This window comes from Perognathus longimembris, chromosome 14, assembly GCF_023159225.1.
Source record: "Perognathus longimembris pacificus isolate PPM17 chromosome 14, ASM2315922v1, whole genome shotgun sequence".
Lineage (NCBI taxonomy): Eukaryota > Metazoa > Chordata > Mammalia > Rodentia > Heteromyidae > Perognathus > Perognathus longimembris.
In genome coordinates this window covers 61,665,447-61,691,885 of record NC_063174.1, presented here as the reverse complement: position 1 = coordinate 61,691,885, position 26,439 = coordinate 61,665,447, and the positions used below count along the sequence as shown (strand labels likewise).

General features: G+C 75.0%; 1 protein-coding gene across 1 annotated transcript; it reads right to left on the bottom strand.

The window, feature by feature from the left end:
• On the bottom strand, positions 1 to 26,413 carry LOC125363436 (inverted formin-2-like). The gene is given in 23 exon segments (XM_048362647.1): positions 1 to 108; positions 3,788 to 4,339; positions 4,612 to 4,776; positions 5,326 to 5,428; positions 5,645 to 5,809; positions 7,133 to 7,253; positions 8,109 to 8,179; positions 8,662 to 8,769; positions 8,857 to 8,927; positions 10,322 to 10,422; positions 10,564 to 10,649; positions 10,774 to 10,876; positions 11,270 to 11,331; positions 12,522 to 12,667; positions 12,920 to 13,356; positions 13,358 to 13,709; positions 13,813 to 13,954; positions 14,404 to 14,545; positions 14,755 to 14,788; positions 15,496 to 15,655; positions 15,743 to 15,858; positions 15,971 to 16,370; positions 26,360 to 26,413. Coding segments are annotated over 22 exon segments (3,657 nt in total). The 5' UTR covers positions 16,362 to 16,370; positions 26,360 to 26,413; the 3' UTR covers positions 1 to 79.
• Positions 26,414 to 26,439: the final 26 nt, after the last annotated feature.

The window sequence follows — 26,439 nt, the reverse complement described above, 5'->3', positions numbered from 1 at the left end:
GGAAGGCACGAGTTGGGGTTCCCTGGCCAGTGCGGCCGGGCCACGTCCAGGGCCTGCTGCGGAGCGGGGCCGGCGCCGCTCACTTGGCTTTGGGCCTGGGCCTGAGGCCTGCGGGAGAAAGGGCGAGTTACCCGCGGGGGAAGCTCGGGCCCCACTGCCCCACTTCCGGGGCTCGGGCCCCACTTCCCAGGGCCCAGGCCTCCACTTCCCGGGGCTCAGTCCCCACTTCCGGGGCTCAGTCCCCACTTCCGGGGCCCAGCCCCCACTTCCGGGGCCCAGCCCCCACTTCCCGGGCTCAGTCCCCACTTCCGGGGCTCAGGCCTCCACTTCCAGGGCTCAGGCCCCCACTTCCAGGGGCCCAGGACTCCACTTCCTGGGGCTCAGGCCCCACTTCCGGGGCCCAGCCCCCACTTCCGGGGCCCAGCCCCACTTCCCGGGCTCAGTCCCCCTTCCCGGGGCTCAGGCCTCCACTTCCAGGGCTCAGGCCCCACTTCCAGGGGCTCGGGCCCCACTTCCCAGGGCCCAGGACTCCACTTCCTGGGCTCAGGCCCCACTTCCGGGGCCCAGCCCCACTTCCGGGGCCCAGCCCCCACTTCCAGGGCTCAGGCCCCCACTTCCCGGGGATCAGGCCCCACTTCCGGGGCCCAGGCCTCTCTTCTGGGGCTCGGGCCCCCACTTCCCACGGCCCAGGCCCCCACTTCCCGGGGCTCAGTCCCCACTTCCAGGGGCTCAGGCCTCCACTTCCAGGGCTCAGGCCCCCACTTCCCGGGGCTCAGGCCTCCACTTCCGGGGGCCCCAGCCTCCACTTCCCGGGGCCCGGGCCTCACTTCCAGGGCTCAGGCCCCCACTTCCGGGGCTCAGGCCCCCACTTCCAGGGCTCAGGCCCCACCTGTGCGACGGCCCAAGGTCGCCCCCGCCCCGCAGGTCCGCAGCCGGCCCGGCCCCCAGGTGCTCTGGCTGAGCGGAGCGCCTGCGGGTGGCCGGAGGCCAGGGGAGGCCAGGGGAGGCCAGCAGGCCGCACCGATCCAGGCCCAGCCCCGGAAGATGGGGTGGCCTCCACAGTGGCAGGGTCCCGCAGGCCTACTCCCCGAGTCTCTGACTCCACCCGGGTCCCCCCATCCTGCCCGCCCTCCCTCCGGCTGGGTGCCGGGGGCTCCGAGGGCACCGTGCCCGCGGCCCCTGGCCTGGACGGCCTGGGTCCTTTGGCGCCCCCTCCCCCGCCCGCTGTCTGAGGAGCGACCCCCTCTCCCACCCCGGGCTGAGAACCACTGCTCCAAAGAGACCAACAGTTGTGCAGAGCTGAGCTGCCCCGGCATCCCAGGGACTTCAGTGCCACCTCGCTCTGGGTCGCCAAGCAATGGCCGGGCAGCGACGCACGGGAAGTGCTGGTGTGCAGGAAACACAGGCTGTGCTGAGGAATGGGGTGCCGGGGTGGGGGGGGTCACCTATCCAGGGGCGGGGCCAGCATGTCAGCCCCGCCAGGTCCCCCCAAAGGCAGCCCTGCTGGAGCAGCCTACGTGGAGGGGTCACCACTGAGACCGGAGGGGAGAGGAACTTTCTAGAAGAGATGATGGGTAGGATATCTCAGAGCCAGATAGGTCGTGAAAGAGCCAGACGTGGCACTGCGGCTCAAGGTGGTAGACCACTAGCTTTGAGCAAAAAAAGCTCAGCGACGGTACCCCCGGCCCAGGGTTCAAGCCCCAGGACCGGAATGTGCTAGAGCGAGAGACGGCGCGGGGCGTGACCGTGGCATAGCGTGGCTGGGGACGGGGCTTTGTCCCCAGGAGCCCGGAAGCATGGCTGCGGGAAGTTCTGCGGGTCAGCCGGCTGTGGGGTCACCCCAGCGGCTCGGGGGGGCGGGGCCCATCCGGGAAGCAAGCCTAAGCCCAGGGGGCTGCTGGGTGGGGTTCACGTGCTTGAGATGCACGTTCAATCCCAGCACGGGAGAGAAAAACGAGCCAGGCCCCGCTCAGACGCCAGTCTCGGAGGAGAGCTGGAGGAGAGCTCGCCCGGCCGGTACTGCTGGGGGCTCGGGGACACGGCCTGGCGCTGGGGGGACGCCCGGGGGACACGGGGCCCGTGACGCAGATGGACCGAGGGAGCAGGGGCCCCCGGGCTGCACAGCTCACTATTTCTGGAAAGTTCTGCAGTTGTGGGAGCGAGGTGGGTTCTTGCTGGTTGCCTTGTAACTTACGCTCGTTTCCCAATCGGAAGTTGGGGAGGGAAGGAGGCGTGGCCTTCCTGCAGGGGGGCAAGGCCGCACCGTCCCCACAGGCGGTGGGGGGGGGGAGCCGCCCCACACAGCGCCGCCGCTGGGCCTGAGCCACACACGGGGCCCCCGCCCCCAGGGAGGGGCGCAGCGAGCGCGAGTTCAGTCCAGCTCTCAGGGATGACCCTGCCCTTCCGTCTCAAAGCCGGGGCCCGGGCTCAGAGGAGAAGCCCGCAGGGGCGCGGGGGCCAGCGGCGGGGCGGAGGGGAAGCCCGCAGGGGCGCGGGGGCCGGCGGCGGGGCGGAGGGGAAGCCCGCAGGGGCGCGGGGGCCGGCGGGGCGGAGGGGAAGCCCGCAGGGGCGCGGGGGCCGGCGGCGGGGCGGAGGGGAAGCCCGCGGGGGCGCGGGGGCCGGCGGCGGGGCGGAGGGAAGCCCGCAGGGGCGCGGGGGCCGGCGGCGGGGCGGAGGGGGAAGCCCGCGGGGGCGCGGGGGCCCTGAGCGGCTGCTGCAGACCCTGTGCCCAGGCCTCGCTCCGGGGCTGTTGGCCCGGGGCTGGCAGGTCTGCAGGGTGAGCCGGACCTAGGGCCCCCCCGGGCAGGGCTGGGTCCCCACAGCCTGGGCCCGGTCGCTCCCCACGGGGCCCCCCCTTCCTCCTCCGGGGGCTGGTGGCCCGGGGCCCGGCCAGGCGAGCTTCGGCACGCGCCCCCTCGGCCACGTCCAGGGCGGCGCAGGGAGGGAGCAGCGAGCTCCGCACGAGGCCCTGCCGGGAGGGCGTGAGCGGCCTCCCGCCCGTCTAGGAGGGGTGCCCAGCCTCTGGGGCCGGCCCCCGGGGAGAGCTGGGGTGAGGGAAGCGGCAGGGCGGGCGGGCGGGCGGGCGGGCGGGCAGAGGCAGGAGGGAGCGACCTGGGCCGGCCGAGCTGCGCCCCGTCCCTGGAAGCCCCGAGCCTGCGCAGCAACCGGGTGAGCGAGGCCCACAGACCCTCCCCAGCGCGGCGGGGACCGCGAAGCCACCACCACCGAGCGCGGGGGGGGGGGGGGCACTGCCACCGTGGGCCGAGGGAAGCCAGGTTAGTGCCCGGGCTCAGACGCGCTCGGGCTGCCGCCGTTAGTGCCCAGAGCCGGGCTGTACGTACCTCACTGCAGGGCACACGGCCCTTGTGATTTACTACGTCAGAGCCGGGGGCAACCTCTGCTTTCAAATGAAAGAGACGGGCTTAGCTCGCCGCAAGCCCCTGGCCCTGGGTTTCACTGGGCGGGGGGCAGAGGTGCCCCGCCAGAGCAGCACCCCCAGTCCTGGAGAGCCAAATACAGCTGTGCTGGGGCCCCCCCGGAGCCAGGCCGGGCCCCACCGCAGTGGAGGGCCAAGGGGCACGCCGCCCGGGCTGCGGGAAGGCAGGACGGGGCGGGCTAGGCGTGTCGGGACGCAGGCGCCCCCGTGTGGTTGGGGTGAGGAGCGGTTGCAGCCCCCCCCCCCCAGGAAGGGAGACGGGAGGCTGCGGGGCGGGCAGAGGGCCAGGGCCCCGGCCAGGGCGGCGGTGAGCCTCGATCCTGCACCCCGACACCCTGTTCCCCGCGTTACCTTCCTGGCTCCTTGAAGGACGCTTCTTCCTTCGCTTGCCGGTCCCCTTCGAGGTCCGGCCCCGGGCCCTGGGCAGGGTCCCCGACCCCGAAGAGTCCGTCACGGCGTCTTCAGAGAAGGACTTGTCCGGGGACGTGTCCAGCACGGACTCCGGGGCGGTGTCCTCGTCCTCGTCTCCGCGGGGGCCCAGGGCGGCGGCGTGCTCGGGGCCCCGGCGCGTGCTCGCTGCCTCGGCCTCCGGGGGTGCACTCTGGGCCCCGGGGGGCGCACTGCTGAACTCGGCAGGGTGCAGGGCCTGGGCGTCGCCCAGCGTCACGGGCCAGGCCCCCTGGGCGGGCCGGAAGCTCGGGGCGTCTTCCAGGACCAGGACGTCGCTGGCGTCCTCGTACCAGGAGGTCTGCCTCTCCAGGGCGGGGGGGCCGGGCTCCCCGGGGCTCGCGGCGTCCACGAGGTCCCAGCCCTGGGGCTCAGTGGCCGGGGCGGTGCCCGGGCCTGGCTCCGAGGCGGCGTGGCCCGTCTCACCGGCCGGGCCTGGCTCCGACGCCTTCGCGGCTGCGGCGGGGGGGACGGGGCCGTCAGCGTCGGGCTCGGAGCCATCCGAGCCCCGCACCGTCGTGACGCCAGGCTCGGGGGCCCCGGAGGCCGGAGGGGGGCCGGGCAGCCCAGATGCCAACCCCGAGCCCCGTGCCCCCCGCAGCCGTGGCCCGCCGCCCTGCTCCAGGCGTCCGAGCCCCGGGGCGGCTCTCGGGGGGCCGCACTGGAGGACTGCGAGGAGGGCAGCCCGCGGGCTTCCCGGGGGAGGGGCGGGTCAGGGGGGCTCTCACCAGGCTCTGTGGCCCGTGGGGGGCCGGCCGGGGCCCCCCTGCCGCTGGGCTCCGCGTCGCCCCGGCCCCCGCGCGCCGTCTTCCGCAGCTGGAACCCTTTCCTGATGTCCGCCAGCAAGGCGTCGATGACGCACACCTCCTCCTGCCGGCCAGGCCCCTTCCGCACTGCGGGGCGGAGCCTCAGCCTCAGAGAGCTGCGGGGGGGGGGGGCAGGGAGCCCCCGCTAGGGAGCCCCCGCCCAGGGAGCCCCCCGCTCCCCGCCCAGGGGGCCCCCGCCCAGGGAGCCCCCCGCTCCCCGCCCAGGGAGCCCCCCGTTCCCCGCCCAGGGAGCCCCCCGCTCCCCGCCCAGGGAGCCCCCCCATTACCTCGCCCAGGGAGCCCCCCGTGTTCCCCGCCCAGGGAGCCCCCCGTTCCCGGCCCAGGGAGACCCCTGTTCCCCGCCCAGGGAGCACCCCTGTTCCCCGTCCAGGGAGCCCCCCATTACCTCGCCCAGGGAGCCCCCCGTTCCCGGCCCAGGGAGCCCCCCGTTCCCCGCCCAGGGAGCACCCCTGTTCCCCGTCCAGGGAGCCCCCCCGTTCCCCGCCCAGGGAGCCCCCCATTACCTCGCCCAGGGAGCCCCCCGTTACCTCGCCCAGGGAGCCCCCCATTACCTCGCCCAGGGAGCCCCCCCGTTCCCCGCCCAGGGAGCCCCCCCCCCGGGGTCCCCAGTCTCACCAGGCTTCCCGTCCTCGCCCCTCGGCCTCCGCGCCTCCTCCTCTGCCAGCTGCTGCTTCCTCCGCTCCGCCTTCGCCAGTTGCTCCTTCCGGTCCTTGTTCTCCTGCTCGGTCAGGGGGAGCCTCGTTCCGGTGGCCCTCCCGCGCCCCCCCGCCCCCCGGGAACCTCAGCGCGGCCTGAGGAGGGCTGGGGGGAGAGGGCATGGGGGGAGGGGGCAAGGCCACGGCTCACACAGCTGCACCCACCCCACCTGGACCAGGGGCTGTCGAGGTGCAGGGGCCCCCGGGGCCGCCCCGCCCCCGCCCCACCCGCGGCCCACCTTCAGGGCCCGGGTGAAGAGGTCCCGGAAGGCCTTCATGGTGCAGAACGTGTCCTCCAGGGACAGCTGCCGGGGCTCCTCACACAGGTAGTCGGCCAGCGCCACCTTCTTCTGCTCGATGGCCTCGAACACCTCGTCCAGAGCCCTGCAGGCCGCGATGCTGGCCTGGGGGCCGGCAGGGGCCACGGTCACCTCCCAGCTCCTCGGCGGGTGCCCGAGGGAGGGCAGGCCGAGCCCCAGACAGGGGCACCCGGACAGGAGACCCCCCCAGACAGGGGCACCCGGACAGGAGACCCCCAGACACGGACCCCCCCCAGACAGGGGCACCCGGACAGGAGACCCCCGGACACGGACCCCCCCCAGACAGGGGCACCCGGACAGGAGACCCCCGGACACGGACCCCCCCAGACAGGGGCACCCGGACAGGAGACCCCCGGACACGGACCCCCCCAGACAGGGGCACCCGGACAGGAGACCCCCGGACACGGACCCCCCCAGACAGGGGCACCCGGACAGGAGACCCCCGGACACGGACCCCCCCAGACAGGAGACCCCCGGACACGGACCCCCCCAGACAGGGGCACCCGGACACAGACCCCCCCAGACAGGGGCACCCGGACAGGAGACCCCCGGACACGGACCCCCCCAGACAGGGGCACCCGGACAGGAGACCCCTGGACACGGACCCCCCCAGACAGGGATCCTCGGATAGGGGCCCCAGACACGGACCCCTCCAGACAAGGAGCCCCCCAGACAGGGACCCCCGGACACGGACCCCTCCAGACAAGGAGCCCCCCAGACAGGGACCCCCGGACACAGACCCCCCCCCAGACAGGGGCACCCGGACAGGAGACCCCCGGACACGGACCCCCCCAGACAGGGGCACCCGGACAGGAGACCCCCGGACACGGACCCCCCCAGACAGGGGCACCCGGACAGGAGACCCCCGGACACGGACCCCCCCAGACAGGGGCACCCGGACAGGGGGGCCCCGGACACGGACCCCCCCAGACAGGGATACCCGGATAGGGGCCCCCAGACACAGACCCCCCCAGACAAGGATCCCCCGATAGGGGCCCCCAGACACAGACCCCCCCAGGCAGTGATCCTAGACAGGGGCCGCCAGACATAGACCCCCCCACCGAGACAGGGGCCGCCAGACAGGGAACCCCCGGACAGGGAACCCCCGGGCAGGGAACCCCCGGACAGGGAACCCCCGGGCAGGGAACCCCCGGGCAGGGAACCCCCGGGCAGGGAACCCCCGGGCAGGGCCCCCCTAGGCAGAGCCTGGTGCAGGACACACAGGAGGGAGGGGTCAAGGGGCAGGGGTCTGTCCCTGGGCCTGTGCTCTGTCCCCCATCTTGTCTCCCACGCTCTGCCTACCAGTCAGCCTTTCTGCCCCGCAGGTCCCAGGTTCAAGGCTGCCCCCGGGTCTACCCAGCAGCCATGTCCCTCTCTCCAGCTCTGAGGCCCCTTCTCCCCGCTTGCCTTCAGGCGTTCCGAGTACTGCTCCTGCACCTCGGGGACGGACGTGGACACCTTCCGCTCTGTCTCTAGAAGCTTCTTCAGGTTGGCACTGGCTTCTGAACGAATGATTTCCACATTGATCCTAAGAGGCACCAAGAGTTGGGGCTGCATGGGGGGCCAGCTGGTGTCCCCGGGGGCAGCTGGTGTCCTGGGGGGCAGCTAGTGTCCCCGGGGGGCAGCTGGTGGATACTGGGGGCCAGCTGGTGTCCCCGGGGGGCAGCTGGTGGACACTGGGGGCAGCTGGTGGACACTGGAGGCCAGCTGGTGTCCCCGGGGGGCAGCTGGTGGATACTGGGGGCCAGCTGGTGTCCCCGGGGGGCAGCTGGTGGACACTGGGGACAGCTGGTGGACACTGGAGGCCAGCTCATGTCCTGGGGGCAGCTGGTGGATACTGGGGGCCAGCTGGTGGATACTGGGGGCCAGCTGGTATCCTGGGGGCAGCTGGTGGACACTGAGGGCCAGCTGGTGGATACTGGGGGCCAGCTCATGTCCTGGGGTCAGCTGGTGGATACTGGGGGCCAGCTGGTGGATACTGGGGGCCAGTTGGTGTCCTGGGGGCAGCTGGTGGATACTGGGGGCCAGCTGGCATCCCGGGGGCCAGCTGGTGGACACTGGGGGGCCAGCTGGTGTCCCTGGGGGCAGCTGGTGGGTACTGGGGCCAGCTGGTGTCCTGGGGGCAGCTTGCCCACACCGTGGGGAGCGATGGCAGGAAGGTGCCCCGACCGTGGTGAGGGCTAGCTAGCCTGTGGAGAGGCTGCCTCAGATCACAGGACCGTGCCCCTCCCCCATCCTGTGTGGAAGCCGCACAGGACCGGGCCTGGGGGCCCAGGCCTGCACGGCGCTTGATGACCGGCCCTGACCTGGCAAGCTGACCGGGAGCTGACCGGGGCCGCGGGCTGGGGCTCTGGGCTACTTTCCAGCTGCAGGAACTACCTACCCCGCGGCCCGGGCGGGCAGCTCCAGGTCCTGGGGCAGCTGCAGGAGGTCTGGGTGGCTCCTCTCCACCTCCTGCCGTGGGACATGTCTGTGAGGCCCACCCTGGTCCTGCCGGGACCTGGGGGTGCCCGTCTGGATCTGGGGGTGCCCTGCTGGGACCTGGGGGTGCCCTGCCCGGATCTGGGGGTGCCCTGCCCGGATCTGGGGGTGCCCTGCCGGGATCTGGGGGTACCCTGCATAGATCTGGGGATGCCCTGTCTGGATCTGGGGTACCCTGTCTGGATCTGGGGTGCCCTGTCTGGATCTGGGAGTACTCTGCACAGATCTGGGGGTGCCCTGCCCAATTCCAACCCTTAGCAACTGAAGCAGGAACGCCTTAGTCCCCAGGCCCAGCTTGGCTCTGGGCTCTGCTTTTCTAAGGACCGTCCCAATGCAGGTAGGGGCGGGGGCTGTGGAGGAGGGGGGCTGCGGGAGGAGGGTAATGGGGAGGGCAGGAGGGACTGGGGCCGGCTGGAGCGGGGCAGGCCTGGGCGGCGGGGGCTCCGCGGGCGCACCTCCAGCACGTGGTGGAGCAGGGTCACGCGGCTGTGCTGGGACTTGGTCTCGGTGAGCTTCAGCAGGGTGCTGATCTTGAAGCCGTCCGCGTTTCCCGTGTGGCTGCCCTGCAGGGGCCGGGGGTGGGCGCGTGAACCCCTCCGCCTCCGGGGGGCGGGGCGGGGCGGGGGGGGCGCCAGGGCGGCCCCACTTACGTAGTTGAGGAAATTCCCGATCTTCAGGATCAGCTGGCAGAAGACGGGCAGCCGGTGGCTGGTGAGCAGGCCTGTGGGGGGCAGGCAGGGGTGAGGGCAGGGTGGGGGTTCCAGGCCCCCTCCCCAGGCTCAGCCCAGCACCAAGAATGGCCCAGGGCCAGGCGCCGGGGAGGGGGCCCTTCACCACACTGGCTCTGGGTGTTGGTGCTCCTCAGACCCACAACTCCAGGCTGCACACAGGCATGTGTGGTGTGAGGCTGGGTGTGCACACAGGCGTGTCTGTGTGGTGTGAGGCCGGGCGTGCACGCAGGCGTGTCTGTGTGGTGTGAGGCCAGGCGTGCACACAGGCGTGTCTGCGTGGTGTGAGGCCAGGCGTGCTGTGAGGCTGGGTGTGCACACAGGCGTGTCTGTGTGGTGTGAGGCCAGGCGTGCATTCAGGCGTGTCTCTGTGGTGTGAGGCCAGGCGTGCACACAGGCGGGCGTGCACACATGGTATGAGGCCGGGCGTGCACGCAGGTGTGTCTGTGTGGTGTGAAGCCGGGCGTGCACGCAGGTGTGTGTGGTGTGAGGCTGGGTGTGCACAGGCGTGTCTGCGTGGTGTGAGGCCAGGCATGCACGCAGGTGTGTCTGCGTGGTGTGAGGCCGGGCGTGCACGCCTCCTCCCGGGCCCCTCTCCCGCGCCCCGCCCCCGCCCACACCCCGCCCCCTGCGCTCCCCTCCCGCGCCCCGCCCTCCAGGGCCCCGCCCTCCCGCGCTCCCGCGCCCCGCCCTCCCGCGCCCCGCCCTCCCGCGCCCCGCCCTCCCGCGTCCCCGCCCTCCCGCGCCCCGCCCTCCCGCGCCCCGCCCTCCCGCGCCCCGCCCTCCCGCGCTCCCGCGCCCCGCCCTCCCGCGCCCCGCCCTCCCGCGTCCCCGCCCTCCCGCGCCCCGCCCTCCCGCGTCCCCGCACTCCCGCGCCCCGCCCTCCCGCGCTCCCGCGCCCCGCCCTCCCGCGTCCCCGCGCTCCCGCGCCCCGCCCTCCCGCGCTCCCGCGCCCCGCCCTCCCGCGTCCCCGCGCTCCCGCGCCCCGACCTCCCGCGCCCCGCCCCCGACCCCTCCCACACCCCGCCCCCTGCGCTCCCCTCCCGCGCCCCGCGCTACCGGGCCCCGCCCTCCCGCGCCTCGCCCCCCGCGTCCCGCCCTCCCGCGCTCCCGGGCCCCGCCCTCCCGCGCCTCGCCCCCCGCGCTCCCGGGCCCCGCCCTCCCGCGCTCCCGGGCCCCGCCCTCCCGGGCCCCGCCCTCCCGCGCCTCGCCCCCCGCGCTCCCGGGCCCCGCCCTCCCGCGCTCCCGGGCCCCGCCCTCCCGGGCCCCGCCCTCCCGCGCCTCGCCCCCCGCGCTCCCGGGCCCCGCCCTCCCGCGCTCCCGGGCCCCGCCCTCCCGGGCCCCGCCCTCCCGCGCCTCGCCCCCCGCGCTCCCGGACCCCGCTCACCCTGGCAGGCGCCGAGCACCAGCTGAGCCTTGGGCCGCACCATGTCCAGCACGAGGGCGGTGCCCTCACACAGCAGCATGCACTCCACCCTCAGCTGGTAGCTGGGGAGGACAGGACCGCGTCAGGCCCGGGGAGAGGCCGGCGCGGCGCCGCTCCGCCCCACACAGGCCGGGACCCCAGCCCGAGGGCGCGCGGCCCCCGGTGTCCACGCCCGGCCCCGGCCCGGCCTCACCCCCCCTTACCACGGGATGTCCAGCAGGAGGACGTAGAACTGGTCGGCACTGGCCAGCCTGGCCCGCTCTTGCGCGAAGGCCCGCAGGTTCTCTGTCTGCGGGGCGGAGGCCGCGTGTAGAATCCCGAGGCAGCACCCCACCCCCTCTGGGAGCCCCGCCGGGCCCCCGTCTCCTGGGCGGCCGGCGGGGGCCCCCGTCCTGGCTGCCCAGCAGGCTCACCTCGTGTTTCTCCGGAAGGAGCTTCAGGAGTTGCTTGAGGATCTCGACATCAAACTTGGTGGTGTCCCCAGCCCGGAGCATGGCGGTGACTTCCTCGTTGGAGCTGGAGAGGGACGGGGCGAGGGTCAGGGACAGAGGCCCAGCCTCTCCCTGTCTGCCTCCCTCTGCGGGGCCTCCGGAGGAAGGGGTCAGTGGAGGGGTGGCCAGGAAGCTCCCTGTCAGCGGTCAATGCCCCCTACCCACAGCCGGGAAGGCCGGGGGGCCCCAAAGCCAGGTTGCGGCCCTCATCTTGGCTCGGCCATGGCTTGTTGGTGGCCTTGTGGTCCATCCCAACCACTCTCTGGGCCTCAGTTTCCCCGGAAGTCTGTGCTGGTGGCCTTGGCGAGGGCAGCCCACGGTCCCCAGGACCCCAGTGGCCACCCCAGGGATGGAGCAGGCACTGCCCAGGAAGGCCTGCAGAGGGCGCTGCTGGGCTGCGCGGGGCCACGGCCCTCACCACTTAAACTGCTTCAGGAAGATGTTGAGGTTCAGGCTCTTCTTGGAGTCCAGAAAAGTGACCTGGAAAACCCACCCAGGCTGGTACCTAGAGGGTGGACGGGTGACCTCCCCCGGGGCCCGGCTGGTACCTAGAGGGTGGACGGGTGACCTCCCCCGGGGCCTGGCTTGGTACCTGGGGGGGGTGACCTCCCCCGGGGCCCGGCTGGTTCCTGGAGGGTGGGGGGTGACCTCCCCCGGGGCCCGGCTGGTTCCTGGAGGGTGGGGGGTGACCTCCCCCGGGGCCCGGCTGGTTCCTGGAGGGTGGGGGGTGACCTCCCCCGGGGCCTGGCTTGGTACCTGGAGGGTGGGGGGGTGACCTCCCCCGGGGCCTGGCTGGTACCTAGAGGGGGGGTGACCTCCCCCGGGGCCTGGCTGGTACCTAGAGGGGGGGGTGACCTCCCCCGGGGCCCAGCTGGTACCTAGAGGGGGGGTGACCTCCCCCGGGGCCTGGCTGGTACCTAGAGGGGGGGTGACCTCCCCCGGGGCCTGGCTGGTACCTAGAGGGGGGGGTGACCTCCCCCGGGGCCCAGCTGGTACCTAGAGGGGGGGTGACCTCCCCCGGGGCCCGGCTGGTTCCTGGAGGGTGGGGGGTGACCTCCCCTGGGGCCCGGCTGGTTCCTGGTGGGTGGGGGGGGTGACCTCCCCCGGGGCCCGGCTGGTTCCTGGAGGGTGGGGGGTGACCTCCCCTGGGGCCCGGCTGGTTCCTGGTGGGTGGGGGGGGTGACCTCCCCCGGGGCCCAGCTGGTTCCTGGAGGGTGGGGGGTGACCTCCCCGGGGGCCCGGCTGGTTCTTGGAGGGTGGGGGGTGACCTCCCCGGGGGCCCGGCTGGTTCTGGAGGGTGGGGGGTGACCTCCCCCGGGGCCCGGCTGGTTCCTGGAGGGTGGGGGGTGACCTCCCCGGGGGCCCGGCTGGTTCTGGAGGGTGGGGGGTGACCTCCCCCGGGGCCCGGCTGGTTCCGGGAGGGTGGGGGGTGACCTCCCCCGGGGCCTGGCTGGCTCTTGGAGGGTGGGGGGTGACCTCCCCCGGGGCCCGGCTGGTTCTGGAGGGTGGGGGGTGACCTCCCCCGGGGCCCGGCTGGTTCTGGAGGGTGGGGGGTGACCTCCCCCGGGGCCCGGCTGGTTCCTGGAGGGTGGGGGGTGACCTCCCCCGGGGCCCGGCTGGTTCTGGAGGGTAGATGACCTCCCCCGGGGCCTGGGCGCCCCCCGCCCTACCTCCTTGGGCTCCTTTCTGGCGGGGGCAGCGGAGGGCTCCTTGGGCTTGGCCACGGGGAAGCAGAAGAGCCGCTCGATGCTGGAGAGGTCGGGCTCCACCAGCTCCGCGCCAGGGCTGCTCAGCGCGGCCCACATGGAGTTGCGCTCTGCAGGGGAGGGGAGGGAGGGGAGGGTGGGGGCACTGCCCGGAGCCCCGCCCCGCCTGCGGCAGGCCCCTCCTGTGCTTGCCGCCCCTCCTCCCCCCCCCCCCCCCCTGCGCGGGGCACCTCGAGGAGGGCGGGGCAGGGGCCGGGGCACCGGAGCCCCGGGGCTGAGGAACGGGTCCGCCGGCTCGCCCTGGCCCCGGGCCGGCTGCGGTGCCCCTCAGTGGAGCGGGCCCGGGGGGCGGGCGGCCTCACCTCGGGCCACGTTGGAGGGCAGCTTCTGCCAGTTGAGCTTCTTCATGCGCAGCGTGGGCGGCGTCACCCGCAGGTGGCTGGGGACCCAGGCCGAGCCCAGGCCGTGGTCCACCTGGGCCACGAGGATGTCCTCCACGCCACCCGCCGGGGAGGGGGCGGGCGCCCCGGGCAGCGGGGGCGGCGGAGGGGGGAAGCACCCGGGGCCTGGCAGGGGGGGCGGAGGGGGTGGAGGGGGCGCTGAGGTAAACGCCCCCCCGGGGCCTGGCAGGGGGGGTGGAGGGGGCGCTGAGGTAAACGGCCCCCCGGGGCCTGGCAGGGGGGGCGGAGGGGGTGGAGGGGGCGCTGAGGTAAACGCTCCCCCCGGGCCTGGCAGGGGTGGAGGGGGTGGAGGGGGCGCTGAGGTAAACGCCCCCCCGGGGCCTGGCAGGGGGGGCGGAGGGGGGTGGAGGGGGCGCTGAGGTAAACGCTCCCCCCGGGCCTGGCAGGGGTGGAGGGGGGGGAGGCGGAGGTGGAGGCGGAGGGGGGCCGGATGCCGGGGGAGGGGGGGCCGGGGAGGGGGGAGCGGGCGGCAGGCCCGAGGGCCGCGGGGCTGGCTGGCTGCCGGCGGTCTGCGGGCGCGGGCCCGTGGGAGCCAGGCCCGGCTGCGGGCCCGGCGGGGTGGCCACGTCTCTGGGGCTCGGGCCTAGGTTGGCCTGGACGCCCTTGTGGGCCTTGTCCCGAGGACTGGGTCGGGGCCGGCCTTTCACGGACAGGAGCCGTTCCACCACCTCCTCCGAGGGGCACCCCTGGGCTGCGGGGGAGACACGCCCGGGGTCAGGAGGGGGCCGGGGAAGGGGGTGGAGGCGGGGGGGGGGCGGGGGTCCAGGGCCGGCCTCGGGGCGGCCCCCACTCACCGTCGCTGGCCAGGAGCACGGCCCGGTTCACCAGGCTCTCCAGGGCCTCCCAGAGCAGCTGGCCCGGGCGGCGCGTGGGCTCCAGGTGCAGGAGGCCCTGCAGCACCGACAGCAGCTGGGCCGAGGCGGGGGAGCAGCTCACCTGGGGAGGGGCGGGGGGAGCTGGCGGGCGGGGCGGGGGCCGCGGGGTCCCCGGGCAGACCCACCGGCCAGAGCTCCCGGCCGCGCCCGCCCCGTGACCGTGGCTCAGACGGGCTCCCCGGGACACCGGGACAGCTCCGTGCGCTGCGGCACACTCAACGGCGTCCCGGTGTCCCCTCCCCGGAGGCGGGAGGAGCCCCGGCCGCGCTGGCCAGCAGAGACACTGCCAGGTGACACCGGGCACATCGGACTCCCGGACGAGAAGCCGGGTCCAGGGACTGGGGGGGGGGGGCTGCGCACTGCTCGGCCTCCCCCAGGGCCCCGCATGGCGGGGGGGTGGGGTGCCGCGGCAGCTCTGGCCTTGGAAGCGTGCGGGGCCCTGCAGCCTGGGCCCGGGCGGAGGACGGCCCCGCCCCGCCCGCCCCGCCCTCCCGGGGGTGGGGGGTCCACCTTGTGGAAGAGCGAGGTGAAGACCTCCTGGTGGCTGCTCATGTCCAGCCCCCCGCAGCTGCGCTGCAGCTCCTCCTCGTCCTCGGCCCGGGCCTCCTCGAAGGCCTCCAGCTGGATCAGCAGGTCAGCGTCCTCCAGGTCCCTGCGGCGGGAGGGGGGGTCACCTGCTGCCCCCACGTCCCGGATCCCGGGACCCCCTCTGCAGGATGGCCGTGGCAGGCCTCTGGGGGTCCCGGAGGCCCCTGGCCTGTCCTCGGGGCCGTCGCTCCCGGAAGCCGGCGCCCCTCCCCGCTCACCCGGGGACGCGCAGAAGACGGGCTTGGGAGCAAGGGGGTGGTGGGAAGGACTCACCGAAGCCGGGTCAGAACGTCCAGCAGCTGCAGCCCTGGGGAGGGGCGGGCAGTGTCAGAGCAGCGCGGTGGGGGGGGGCAGCTCCCGGCGCCGCAGCTTTCCTCTTCCCGTCCAATCCTTCCTTCCTTCTTCCCTCTCCCTTCACGCAGTACTGACATTCGAACCCGGGGCCTCACGCGCGTTAGGAACCTTCTACGCTGAAGCTACGTCCCAGCCCTTTTGTTTCCATCTTTCAGGTCGTTCCAAGCTTTTGCCCAGGTAGACCTCAGACCGAGATCCTCTCGCTACGTAGCTAGGATGATAAACGCGTGACGCGACGCCAGCCCGTTCCAGAAGACGCCATCTAGCCTTTCCTTCTCCTTCCTTTCCCAATGTCTGGCTCGGAACTGCAACCCACCCGTCTCCGTTGGCTGGGGAGCAGGAGCCACCCTCACGTCTACCTCAGATTTCACCCTGGGGCCGCCCCCCACGTCGAGCGCCAGCTCCTAGGACTCCGGGGTCCCGAGGCTCTAGACGGGCCCGCGCGCTGGACGCGGGGGCGCTGTCCGGTGCTCACTCACGGGGAGACGGCTGGACCCGAGGATCCGGCTGCCCGCCTCCCTCCCCTCCCCGTCCACCTCCAGAAGGCACCTAGCACCACGATGGCGCTGGGAGAGGCAGGAGGCGTGGGTGGGCGGGCTGTGTGCAGGGGAGCGGGCCCGGGCGGCTGCGGGGGCGGAGGGGCGTGGCTGGCGGGGTTACCGATGAACTCGCCGCGCAGCTGGGTGCGGGCCCGCAGGGCCTCGGGGCCCAGGATGATGGCGTTGACCACGCTCAGCAGAGTGACCACGTAGGGCACGTTGTCGCTGTCGGAAAGTTCGCTCATGATGACGCTGAAGCGGTACTGCTGGCCGCACACCGTCTGTGGGGCGGGGGGGGGGGGTTGGAGAGGGTCAGTGCGCGCCCGGGAGGGAGGCCGTGCCAGCCGGGCCGGGTCCCCCGGGCTCACCTTGTAATGGTCCAGGGCGTCCAGCGTCAGGGCGTGGCCCTCGGGGGAGTAGATGCACAGGGCAGCCAGCAGCTCAAACACCTGCTTTTTGACCATCACGTTGGACGTGTCCAGGGCTGTGGGGGGGGTGTGCGTGTCTCAGAGCGCCTGCCGCGCCCTCCCCCCGCCCCCGCCCCGCCCGCCCCCGCCCCCGCCCTCCCCCGCCCCGGCGGGGGGGCCACAGCTCACCCAGAGAGAGCTGGCGCACGTAGCCCGGGTTGCTGAGGATGTACTCGAGGCCCTGCCGGGAGTTCATGACGGCGCGCACGCAGCTGATGCAGGTGAGCTGCAGCAGGGCGTCGGCGATGCGGGCCACGCCGCGGCCGGCCAGCCGGGCCAGCGCCTCCAGCAGCAGGTCCAGGCCGCTCTGCTCCAGGAACTGCACCATCCAGCCGCCGTCGCTGCTCTCCAGGCGCTTGCGCAGGCCCGAGTAGTTGACCACCGAGGGCACCTGCAGCAGCCGGATGCACAGCTCGGGGTCGGCGCTCTCCAGGTTGGCCTCGGTGGGGTCCGAGTCCGGCGGCCCCAGCTTCTCCTTCAGCGCTGCCCACTTGCGCTGGGCACCCTCCTTCACCGACATCTTGCCGAACTGTGGGACCAGAGAGAGGCGGGTGGGCCGTCAGTCGGGGGGGGGTGGCAAAGACCGAGAGGCCAGGGCTGGGCGTGGCCACCGGCGGCACGCGGTGTCCCCACCGGGCCGGCCCCCCCCCCCCCCCCGTGACAAGAGGGTGGCGCGTGAGGCTTGGTTCCCAGCCCCGGGCCATCCCCAGCTGAGGAGCAGGCGAGCAGGACCCCACAGCTGCCCCCCCAGGTCTCTGGAGCGATGGAGAGGCCGGAGGGGGAGGGCGGGGGGACCGGGGCACCCCGCGGCTCAAGCATCACTGCCACAGCGAGGGCGACGCGACCTAAATGCCACCTGGGAGGCTCCCGTCTTCCCGGGGCGCCACTGCGGGCCACAGACACAGGGAGCGCTGGGAGGGGCGGGGCCAGGAGCGGGCGGGGCCCCGGGAGGGGCGGGGCCAGGAGCGGGCGGGGCCAGGAGCGGGCGGGGCCCGGGGAGGGGAGGGGCCAGGAGCGGGCGGGGCCCCGGGGGGGAGGAGCCAGGAGCGGGCGGGGCCCTGTGTGTCAAGGGCCTGGGCCCGACCAGCGAGGACCAGCGGGGTCCTCGGCACACAGCCTCGCCCCAGTTCAGACCCCAGCCCCGGGCAGCGAGACGACAGGCCCGGCCCAGAACGGTCCCAAGCTTGTGCGTTTCCTAGAGCAGGGCCATGGGACAGGCAGACTGTGGCCACCCCCCCACCTCTGCTCCCCCCCCCCTCCCCCCCCCCCCCCGCCAAGGCCTGCCAGCCCCGGGGGACAATGTCAAAGGTCAGGTGCGTCCCAGGCTCTCCGGCACCATGTTTGGCTGGGATCTTATATTTAGCGTCTGAGAACCCAGCGTGGAGCTGCAGGGGGGGCTCAGAGGGGGGCAGAGGCAGCGGCCGGCCTCTCGCAGGGCCGAGTCTCGCCATGGCCGCCATCGGTCCCGCACCCCACCTCTCACAAGGCCGGCAAGAACCGGGGGACTGGAGGTGATACCCAGGGAGGAGGGCGCTACGCGTGTGCTGCTGAGGGCAGCCGAGCAGGGACGGACCCCAGGGCCCCCCGAATCTGCCTGTCCTGCTGAGAGCAGCCGTGCAGGGACGGACCCCAGGGCCCCCCGAATCTGCCTGTCCTGCTGAGAGCAGCCGAGCAGGGACGGACCCCAGGGCCCCCCGAATCTGCCTGTCCTGCTGAGAGCAGCCGAGCAGGGACGGACCCCAGGGCCCCCCGAATCTGCCTGTCCTGCTGAGAGCAGCCGTGCAGGGACGGACCCCAGGGCCCCCCGAATCTGCCTGTCCTGCTGAGAGCAGCCGTGCAGGGACGGACCCCAGGGCGACCCCAGGCGCCCCGAATCTGCTGAACGCTGGGTGTCCAGCACAAGTGTGCTCCACCTCCAGCCGAGCGGCGCCCCAATCCCGGCGGTGGGGCTGAGGGCGGGGTCCTCCCCGCAGGACGCTGGGCCCCCAGATCCAGCCGCGCCTGCGTGCCCACCGCCCCGGGGCCGTGGCGCCTCTGGCGCCAGCCCGATTCCTCACCCGCAATCCCCGCGACGCCCTGCCGTCTGCGGGTGCCGAGGGCGGCTCAGGGCCTTCCTGGGTGCCGAGGGGACCCCCCCCCCGCGGCCCGCCCGGCCGCACCCCTCACCATCGCTCACCCAGATGCGCAAGGCCCTCCGGCCGCCTCGTCCTGCCCACTCGGGGCCCTGCCTCCAGCCCCTCATGGCGGGGGCCCGCAGCTCGCGTCTGCCCTGCCCTCTTCCAGGCAGACTCGGCTCCCCGGGACTCTGGCCACCATGCCGAGCGCGGCTGCGGGTCTCCCCTCCCTCCTGGCCGCGGGGGCGCCGAAGGAGGTGCCCCAGCACGCCTCCCTCCCCCACTGGGCCTCCATTGGCTGGAGCCCTGCGGTCCCCTTGGGTCCCCTTGGCACCGGCCGCGCGGAAGACCCGCCCCCCCCGCCCCCGGGCATCCTCGTGGGGGGGACGCTCGGCGCTCCGCCCTTCCTGAGACGGCAGGGCCACCCGGGCCCCGCCGCTGCGCACCTCACCCCCAGAGGCCCCCGCGGGCCGGAGCCCGCCGTGGGCAGGGCACAGCCGGGCAGGCGAGTCCCGGCTGCCTCACTTCACCTGGGGCCCGCGGGCGGCAGAGCCAGCACCCCGACCGCGGACGTGCTACCGCCGGCCAGAAAGCCAGATGTCACCGCAGCCACGGCCCCGACGGCCGGCCGGGCCGGAGCGTCCACGGTTCCCGTCCGGTCTCCCATCCCCTCGGCAACAGGAGGCCTCTGAGGACCCGCCTGCCTTCGGTCTCTGCCAGGCGGCAGCGATTCCCACAGAGCCTGTGCCGGCCCGGGGAGGTGGCTGCTCATCTCCCCCTCCCCCACCCTCTCCCCCCCCCCCCCCCCCAGCTCGGGCAGTCGGCTTGCCGGGCTCGGGCGCAGGGGCCCCGGGGAGCAACGTTCCCGGGCCAGAAGCTCATTCCCGGGCAGACGGCTATGGAGCCCACTTTGCAGTGCACAGGAGGCTGGGTGGGGGGGCATAAGAGCTGGAGACAGGGCGTCAAGAGGGGGCGCCTGGGGCTGTTTACTACCTTAGAGGACGCCTGGCCCTTCCTGTCGGGCTGGGCCGGAACAGGGCGCCAACGTGGGCGGAGCTCAGCGCAGGAATCTGCTCTCCCAGACGCTCCCCAGGCTCTACCGTGACCCGCAGCGAGCCACGCAACCCGGGCTGGGCGGCCAGACCCAGACTCAGACGGCCGGGAGCCGGCGCAGCCCCGGAGCCCCCCCAGCCCCGCTGGGCCCCCACGGCCTCTCGCGCTCCCCGCATCTCGTTCTCTCCTGCCAGCCCGGGCTTCCACCGAGACAGGCCCGGGCGTCGCGCTCAGCCTGGGTCCCCAGGGCGGCCTCGCTCCGACCTGCGTGCTCAGCGGGCATCTGTCTCCACAGACCCGGCCTCTCATCCGCTGGCGGCCGGCCAGCCTGGCGTGGGGGTGCCGGCACCCCCGTGCCCCGTGCCTGGGCAGCGGTACTGACTCACCAGGGCGGCAGGGGTTGCCGCCCGCCCCTGCCTGGTAGTCATCGTCAGCTGAGGGGAGAGGGCGGGGCCAGAGCTGCGCTCGCCACCCCCCCCAGCCAGCACTGGGGACCCCTCGCCCAGCCCCTTCCCCCCGTATTCACAGAACACCTGTGCGGAGAGCGAGCTGCGGCATGGGCACCTTGGGCCCGGAGGAGGTGGCAGGGGGGGAGGGGGGCCCCCAGCTCCCCTGGGACCTGAGTGCGCCAGTGACCCCTAAGCCTCAGTGCTCTCCACAGTCTAGAAACAACCAGCCTGGCTTCCATGAGACACAGCACGTGCACCGGAAGGCGCGGGGCGTGTGCAGGGGAAGGCGCGGGGCGTGTGCAGGGGAAGGCGCGGGGCGTGTGCATGGGAGGGCGCGGGGCGTGTGCACGGGAGGGCGCGGGGCGTGTGCATGGAGAAGGCGCGGGGCGTGTGCATGGGGAAGGCGCGGGGCGTGTGCATGGAGAAGGCGCGGGGCGTGTGCATGGAGAAGGCGCGGGGCGTGTGCATGGGGAAGGCGCGGGGCGTGTGCATGGAGAAGGCGCGGGGCGTGTGCATGGAGAAGGCGCGGGGCGTGTGCATGGAGAAGGCGCGGGGCGTGTGCATGGAGAAGGCGCGGGGTGTGTGCATGGAGAAGGCGCGGGGCGTGTGCATGGAGAAGGCGCGGGGCGTGTGCACGGGAGGGCGCGGGGGGGGGGGGGGAAGGCGCGGGGCGTGTGCAGGGGAAGGCCCGGGGTGTGTGCAGGGGAGGGCGCGGGGCGTGTGCATGGAGAAGGCGCGGGGCGTGTGCATGGAGAAGGCGCGGGGCGTGTGCATGGAGAAGGTGCAGGGCGTGTGCATGGAGAAGGCACGGGGCGTGTGCACGGGAAGGCCCGGGGCGTGTGCACGGGAGGGCGCGGGGCGTGTGCATGGAGAAGGCGCGGGGCGTGTGCAGGGGAAGGCGCGGGGCGTGTGCATGGGAGGGCGCGGGGCGTGTGCACGGGAGGGCGCGGGGCGTGTGCATGGAGAAGGCGCGGGGCGTGTGCATGGGGAAGGCGCGGGGCGTGTGCATGGAGAAGGCGCGGGGCGTGTGCATGGAGAAGGCGCGGGGCGTGTGCATGGAGAAGGCGCGGGGCGTGTGCGCGGGAGGGCGCGGGGCGTGTGCATGGAGAAGGCGCGGGGCGTGTGCACGGGAGGGCGCGGGGCGTGTGCATGGAGAAGGCGCGGGGCGTGTGCAGGGGAGGGCGCGGGGCGTGTGCATGGAGAAGGCGCGGGGCGTGTGCATGGAGAAGGCGCGGGGCGTGTGCATGGGGAAGGCGCGGGGCGTGTGCATGGAGAAGGCGCGGGGCGTGTGCATGGAGAAGGTGCAGGGCGTGTGCATGGAGAAGGCACGGGGCGTGTGCACGGGAAGGCCCGGGGCGTGTGCACGGGAGGGCGCGGGGCGTGTGCATGGAGAAGGCGCGGGGCGTGTGCAGGGGAAGGCGCGGGGCGTGTGCAGGGGAAGGCGCGGGGCGTGTGCAGGGGAAGGCCCGGGGCGTGTGCAGGGAGAAGGCGCGGGGCGTGTGCAGGGGAAGGCCCGGGGCGTGTGCAGGGGAAGGCCCGGGGCGTGTGCAGGGGAAGGCGCGGGGCGTGTGCAGGGGAAGGCACGGGAGCGTGGGCAGGGGGTGGGGGTCCTGGGGTCCCGGGAGGGGTTCTGCTCTAGGCTCCCCTGAGAAGCAGGCTGGGTTGTAGAAAGCGAGGCAGCTGTCGCCGCCGCCTCCTTGCGGCCTGGCCCAGGGGCTCGGGGCCCACGGCAGAGGCGGGGGAGGGCAGGCGCAGTGCCCAGGGGCTCGGGGCCCGCGGCAGAGGCGGGGGAGGGCAGGGGCAGCGCCCAGGGGCTCGGGGCCCGCGGCAGAGGCGGGGGAGGGCAGGGGCAGCGCCCAGGGGCTCGGGGCCCGCGGCAGAGGCGGGGGAGGGCAGGGGCAGCGCCCAGGGGCTCGGGGCCCACGGCAGAGGCGGGGGAGGGCAGGCGCAGTGCCCAGGGACTCGGGGCCCACGGCAGAGGCGGGGGAGGGCAGGGGCAGTCCTGGCGCTCGCCCCTGAGCGGGGCTCCCCCTCCTTCGGGGGAAGGCCGCCGGAGGGGTCCCGCCGGCCCCGTACCGGAGCTGGGCTGCTTCTGGGCCCCGAGCCAGGAGAGGGACACCCAGCGGGGAGCGCGTCTGGGCGGAGGGCGGGGGAGCGGCAGGAGCGGGGTTCCGGAAGCGGGAGGCGGGGGCTGCCAGCTGTATTTTTAGCTCCCCGAGAGCCCACATTTCCCCACTGCCTGGCAACCCCTGGCTCTGCGGGGCGGCACGCGTTCCCGGCAGTTCCTGCGCGCGGCGGCGGCGGCGCGGGGCCTGTCCCGCTCTGACCCCGGCTCCCTTCCCCGCCGCCCCGTCTCCACTCCTGGGAGCCCCCCGCGCGTGTGCCACCTGCCCACCGGGCCGCCGGCTCCCGGGGGGCTGGGGGAGCCCCGTCAGGCCGGCCCAATCGCCGGCCCCCGGCACGGCGCAGGGCGAGGGGGGAGCCCGCCCCCTGCCCGGGCGCGGGGCGCGGAGGGTGGGCGGCCGTGTCCCAGGCCCGCCCAGCCCCCCCCCCCACCGCGCTCCTCGCAGCCCAGGCTGACCCACGCCGTGCGGCGCGTCACGGGACTCCTGACGGCGGGCTCGCAGAGCTGGCACACCGGGGATGCCTGCTGCCGTCCGTGGGCGCCGCCCGTGGCCTGGGGCCGGGCAGGGGGCCCGCGCTGGGCTCGCCACCTCCTCCCTTGGAGCCCGCTCAGCAGTCGGGGGGCGGGGGGGGGGAGGGCAGGAAGGGCGGAGGCACCCACACCCGGAAGCCGGCCGGCTTCCACCTGCTCCAAGATAACGGGGGGCCGGGCTGCCCCGGGGCGGCGGGGTCGCCAGAGCGGCCCTTCTGGGGCTGCGTCCCAGCCGCGGGAGGCGTGGCCATGGGTGTGTCTGGCAGGCCCGGTTCCCCCTGACCATCCCCGGGGCTCCGGGACACACAGAACAGCCCCGAGGGGCGCCGTGCCAGCCCCGGGGGGAGGCGAGGGGAGTGACGACCGCGAGGCCGAGGTGCCAGGCTGCGGGCTGGGACTTTGCCCCTGCGGCCCCCGCCTCCTTCCCCCCGCGGGGCTGTGCGGGCGATGGCCCAGGGCCAGTCCCGAGATGCCCGCCCCCAAAGGCCTGGGCATCCCAGGGCCGCTGTCCCCGGTGGGGAGGGACGGGGGGGGGGATGAGCTGGCACCGAGCCGGGCCCCGAGCCGGTGTGCTTGTCTGAGCCTCAGCGCTGGCCTCTACCCCGACTGTGCCCAGCCCCGGAGAGCTGCCCTCTGCCCGCCCCCCGCCTCCCGCCCCCCGCCCGGGCCCAGGCCGCCTTCCTGGGAGTGGAGAACAGAAGGACCGAGGGCGGGGGAGGGAGGGGCAGCTGCCCGTGCAGGGCTGGGGTGGGGCCGGGGGGGGGCACGGCTGACCCTGGGTGGAAGGAGCTCCGCCCCAGCCCCACACGCCCCGGGGACACCCCAGTTTCCAGCCTCGTCTTCACGCAGGCGCGAGGGCACCGACGGCACCCCAGAGCCTGCTGTCCGAGCCACACCAGGCTCCCCGCGTCCGAGGGCGGGCGGGCGGGCTGCCGGGGGCCCGGGCCCGAGCTGGGGCCGCACAGGCCTCGGGGCCTCCGCTCAGCCTTCTCCTGCCCGGCCCCGGCAGCCCGCCAGGCTCTACCGGGCAAGCGAGACCCTCTGCCGGGGCGGAACAGCCAGCCTTCCTGGCTGGGAGGTGGGGGGGCCCCGGCGGCGGCTCTTCACCTGTCACACGACCCCCGTGCGCTCCCCAGTCTCCCACAGGCCCCCCGGAACCCACCGGGGCCCCGGGGGCCTCTGGACTCGGCGTATCTCGGGCAGCAACTCCGTCCCCTCAGTCCTCCCCAGCCTGGGTCCTCCAAGCAAGGTGCTCCCAGGGGCTCTGCTGGGGTGGGGGGCACAGGCAGGGCGGGCCGCGACCTCCAACCCCGGCCGGGCAGGCGCACTGGCTGCCTCCCTGGTGGTGAGCTGAGCTTGGAGCGGGGACGGGGACGCACAGGGACACCGGGACACCGCGGCCCTGCGGATGGGGCTGCAGCGCACACGGGGGCCGAGGCCCAGGGCCTCGGAGGCCCCAGAGCGGCTCAGAGAGGGAGACTGAGTCACAGAGACACTAGCCCACCTCACGTAGCCGTCTCGGGTCCAGACCGGCTCCAAGGCCAAGCCACCGCCCCCCTCAACCTCTGCCACTCCCGGCCCCTGGCCTCGCTCTGCTGGGCCAGCAGCCTGGCCTGCCCCCCAAGTGCTACCCTCCCCCCTGCCCCTCAGGGCTGCCCCCCAGTGCTGCCCACGGTGCTGTCCCCCCAGGGCCACCCCAGGCCCTTAACGTCCCTCCCCTGCGGTGCTGTCCCCCCAGTGCCACCCAGGTCCTAACCTCCCCCCCCCATGCTGCCCACGGTGCTGCCACCCCAGGTCCTGACCTCCCCCCCCACTGCCCACGGTGCTGTCCCCCCAGGGCCACCCCAGGTCCTGACCTCCCCCCCACTGCCCCACGGGGCTCCAGTTTGGCCCCCCGGCCCCGCCCTCCCTCCCACACCGGCTGAGGGCCGCGGGCTGGTCTGGCTGCGGGGAGCGGGCCGTGGAGTGTGGTCCGAGTGTGGTCAGGGCTCTGACCCCGCAGAGGCCACTAATCTCCAGCAAGGCTGGCCAGGCCCCTCCTGCCCTCCGCCCTCGGTGTCTGCACGCGAGGCACCGGCTCCCCACCGGACGCTCCCCTTCCGGCTTTCGGCAGCCGGGGAGCGGCCGGGGGAGCGGGCGGGGGGCAGGCGGCCGCGCCGGCCGGGCCGTCCTCGGCGCTGCCCGGGGGCCTGGGACCCCGAGCTCGCGGCCCGGCTGCCGGCCAGGCCCATCTTGGCGCGGGGGGCTCCTGGGGGCCCAGGGACCCGGGAGGGCAGGCCCTGGGCGGCTCCGAGTCACGGCAGGGGCACCAGGAGGGGAGCCGGCCCTGCTCCCCGCTGTCGGGCCCAAAGGGGACTACCTGACGGGACACAAAGCCTCCGGCTCCCCGAGCCTCCCCAGGCGATGCGGGGTGGGGGCGCGGGGGCCGAGGACCCGTGCGCCTGGCGCGGAGCCGGGTGCCACCCGGAGGGTGAGGTGGGCGGGGGTGATGGGCAGGGGTGATGCCCGGGGAGACGGCTTCCGAGCTCCTGCCGGGACAGTGGCCGGCGCGCTGGGGACGAGCTCCTCTACGCCCGAGGAGAGGGGCCGGGGCCGGAGCGGGGCCCAGGCGGCCCTGGCGGGGGGACCCCTGGGTCGGGAGGAGAGCGTGAGCAGCCCGCACCCTTCAACGGCATCTTAGAAGGGGCCGCAGGGGGGCGGGCCCAGCCCCCCCAACCCCCCGCACAGCTGGCAGCCCCCCGGGGGGAGCAGCCGTGAGCAGATCCCGCCGGTGGACCCCACCTTCGCGTCTCCAGTGACCCCCCGGCGCTCCCCCGCCGCGGCAGCCTGCAGACGGTGCCCCAGGACAGCCTGCCCGTGGCCGCCACCTCGGGGCCTGCTGCCTGCCCTCCAGAGGCATTCTAGAAGCCTCACACCTGTTGGACGTCTGCTGGGGGGCTGCGAGGTGGAGCGGCCGCCCCCCCAGGCCCCGTCCTCCGGACCACGGAACCCTGAGGGACTCGGGTGCCCGCAGGGGCTGGCCCACGCCAACGCTGGAACTGCCTGGCCGGCACGGCCCCTCCCCCCAGCCTGAAAACACTTGCAGCCTGGAACTCCTGCACCCCAACAGAGGGCGAAGGAGACGGGCGCTTCCAGGTCCAGGATGTGAGGAGTGCAATTAGCTCGACAGCTGTCAGCACCCCCACAAAGTGGGGGCTCACCTGAGGGTTAACTCTTTGCCCTCCAGGGGCAGCGCCTCCTGACAGCCGGGCGCCGGGGTGGGTCTGGGGAGGGGGCTGGGTCCCCGGGCTCCCGGGGCCCTCCGACGGGCTCACCAGGCCGGGAGCTTGCACCTCTCCGGGGCGGAAGGCCGGGTCCCAGCCGGGACCAGCCTGGCTTCAAACAGAAAGGTGCTGGGAGCCGAGTGGGGTAGGCTGGGCCCCGGCCCCCGGCCCTGGGACAAACGCTGACCTGACTCCAGGCGGCGCCTAGCTGGGCTCTGGGCGCCCCTCACCCGGCGTCACCCTCCCCGCTCAGGAAACTGAGGCCCGGAGGCGGGAAGCATCCTGCCCGGGGCTCCCTGCAGAGGGAGGGGCCGGCCGGGCCGGGCCGGGCGGGGGCGCGGGTGGGCGGGACTGCTGCGGGCAGGCTGACCTCCGGCTGGGTGGCCCGGGGACACCCCGGCCACCCGGGGTGCCGTGTCTGCGGGTGGCTGGGCGGCCCCCGCGCCCGGCACCCCTTCCCGGTGCCTCGGCGGGGCTGGCGGGGCGCCGGGGCGCCGGGCCGGGCGCCCCACGCGGAGGCCGCAGGGCGCGCCAAAGTGAGCCGCGCGGCCGCCAAGTCGGAGTTGATCTCCGCGGACGGGGGCGCCCGGGACGGGGCCTGCGCGGCGGGCCGGGGGGCCGGGGCTCCGCGGACGTGGGCGCCCGGGACGGGGCCTGCGCGGCGGGCCGGGGGGCCGGGGCTCCGCGGACGGGGGCGCCCGGGACGGGGCCTGCGCGGCGGGCCGGGGGGCCGGGGCTCCGCGGACGAGGGCGCCCGCCTCCGACGTTTCCCCCCCTCCCCGGGGGCGGTGCGCACTGGGCCGGGCGGGGCCGAGGCCGCCGCACCCCGGGACCCGCGCGCCCCCGGGGTCCCCGCCGCCAGCCCGCTCGCCGCCGCCCGGCTTCGCTCGCGGAGCCCTTTCCCACCCCGGGCGCCCCCGCGCCTCCTCCGGACTCAGTGTCCCCGGGGGTCCCGGGGCCGCCGAGGCCGCGGAGCGACTCACCGGTGGTGGAAGCGGCCCGGGCGGGGCGGCGGGCGGGCGGCGGCGGCTGCCGGGCGGCGGCGCTCCGCGGTCGGACGGCC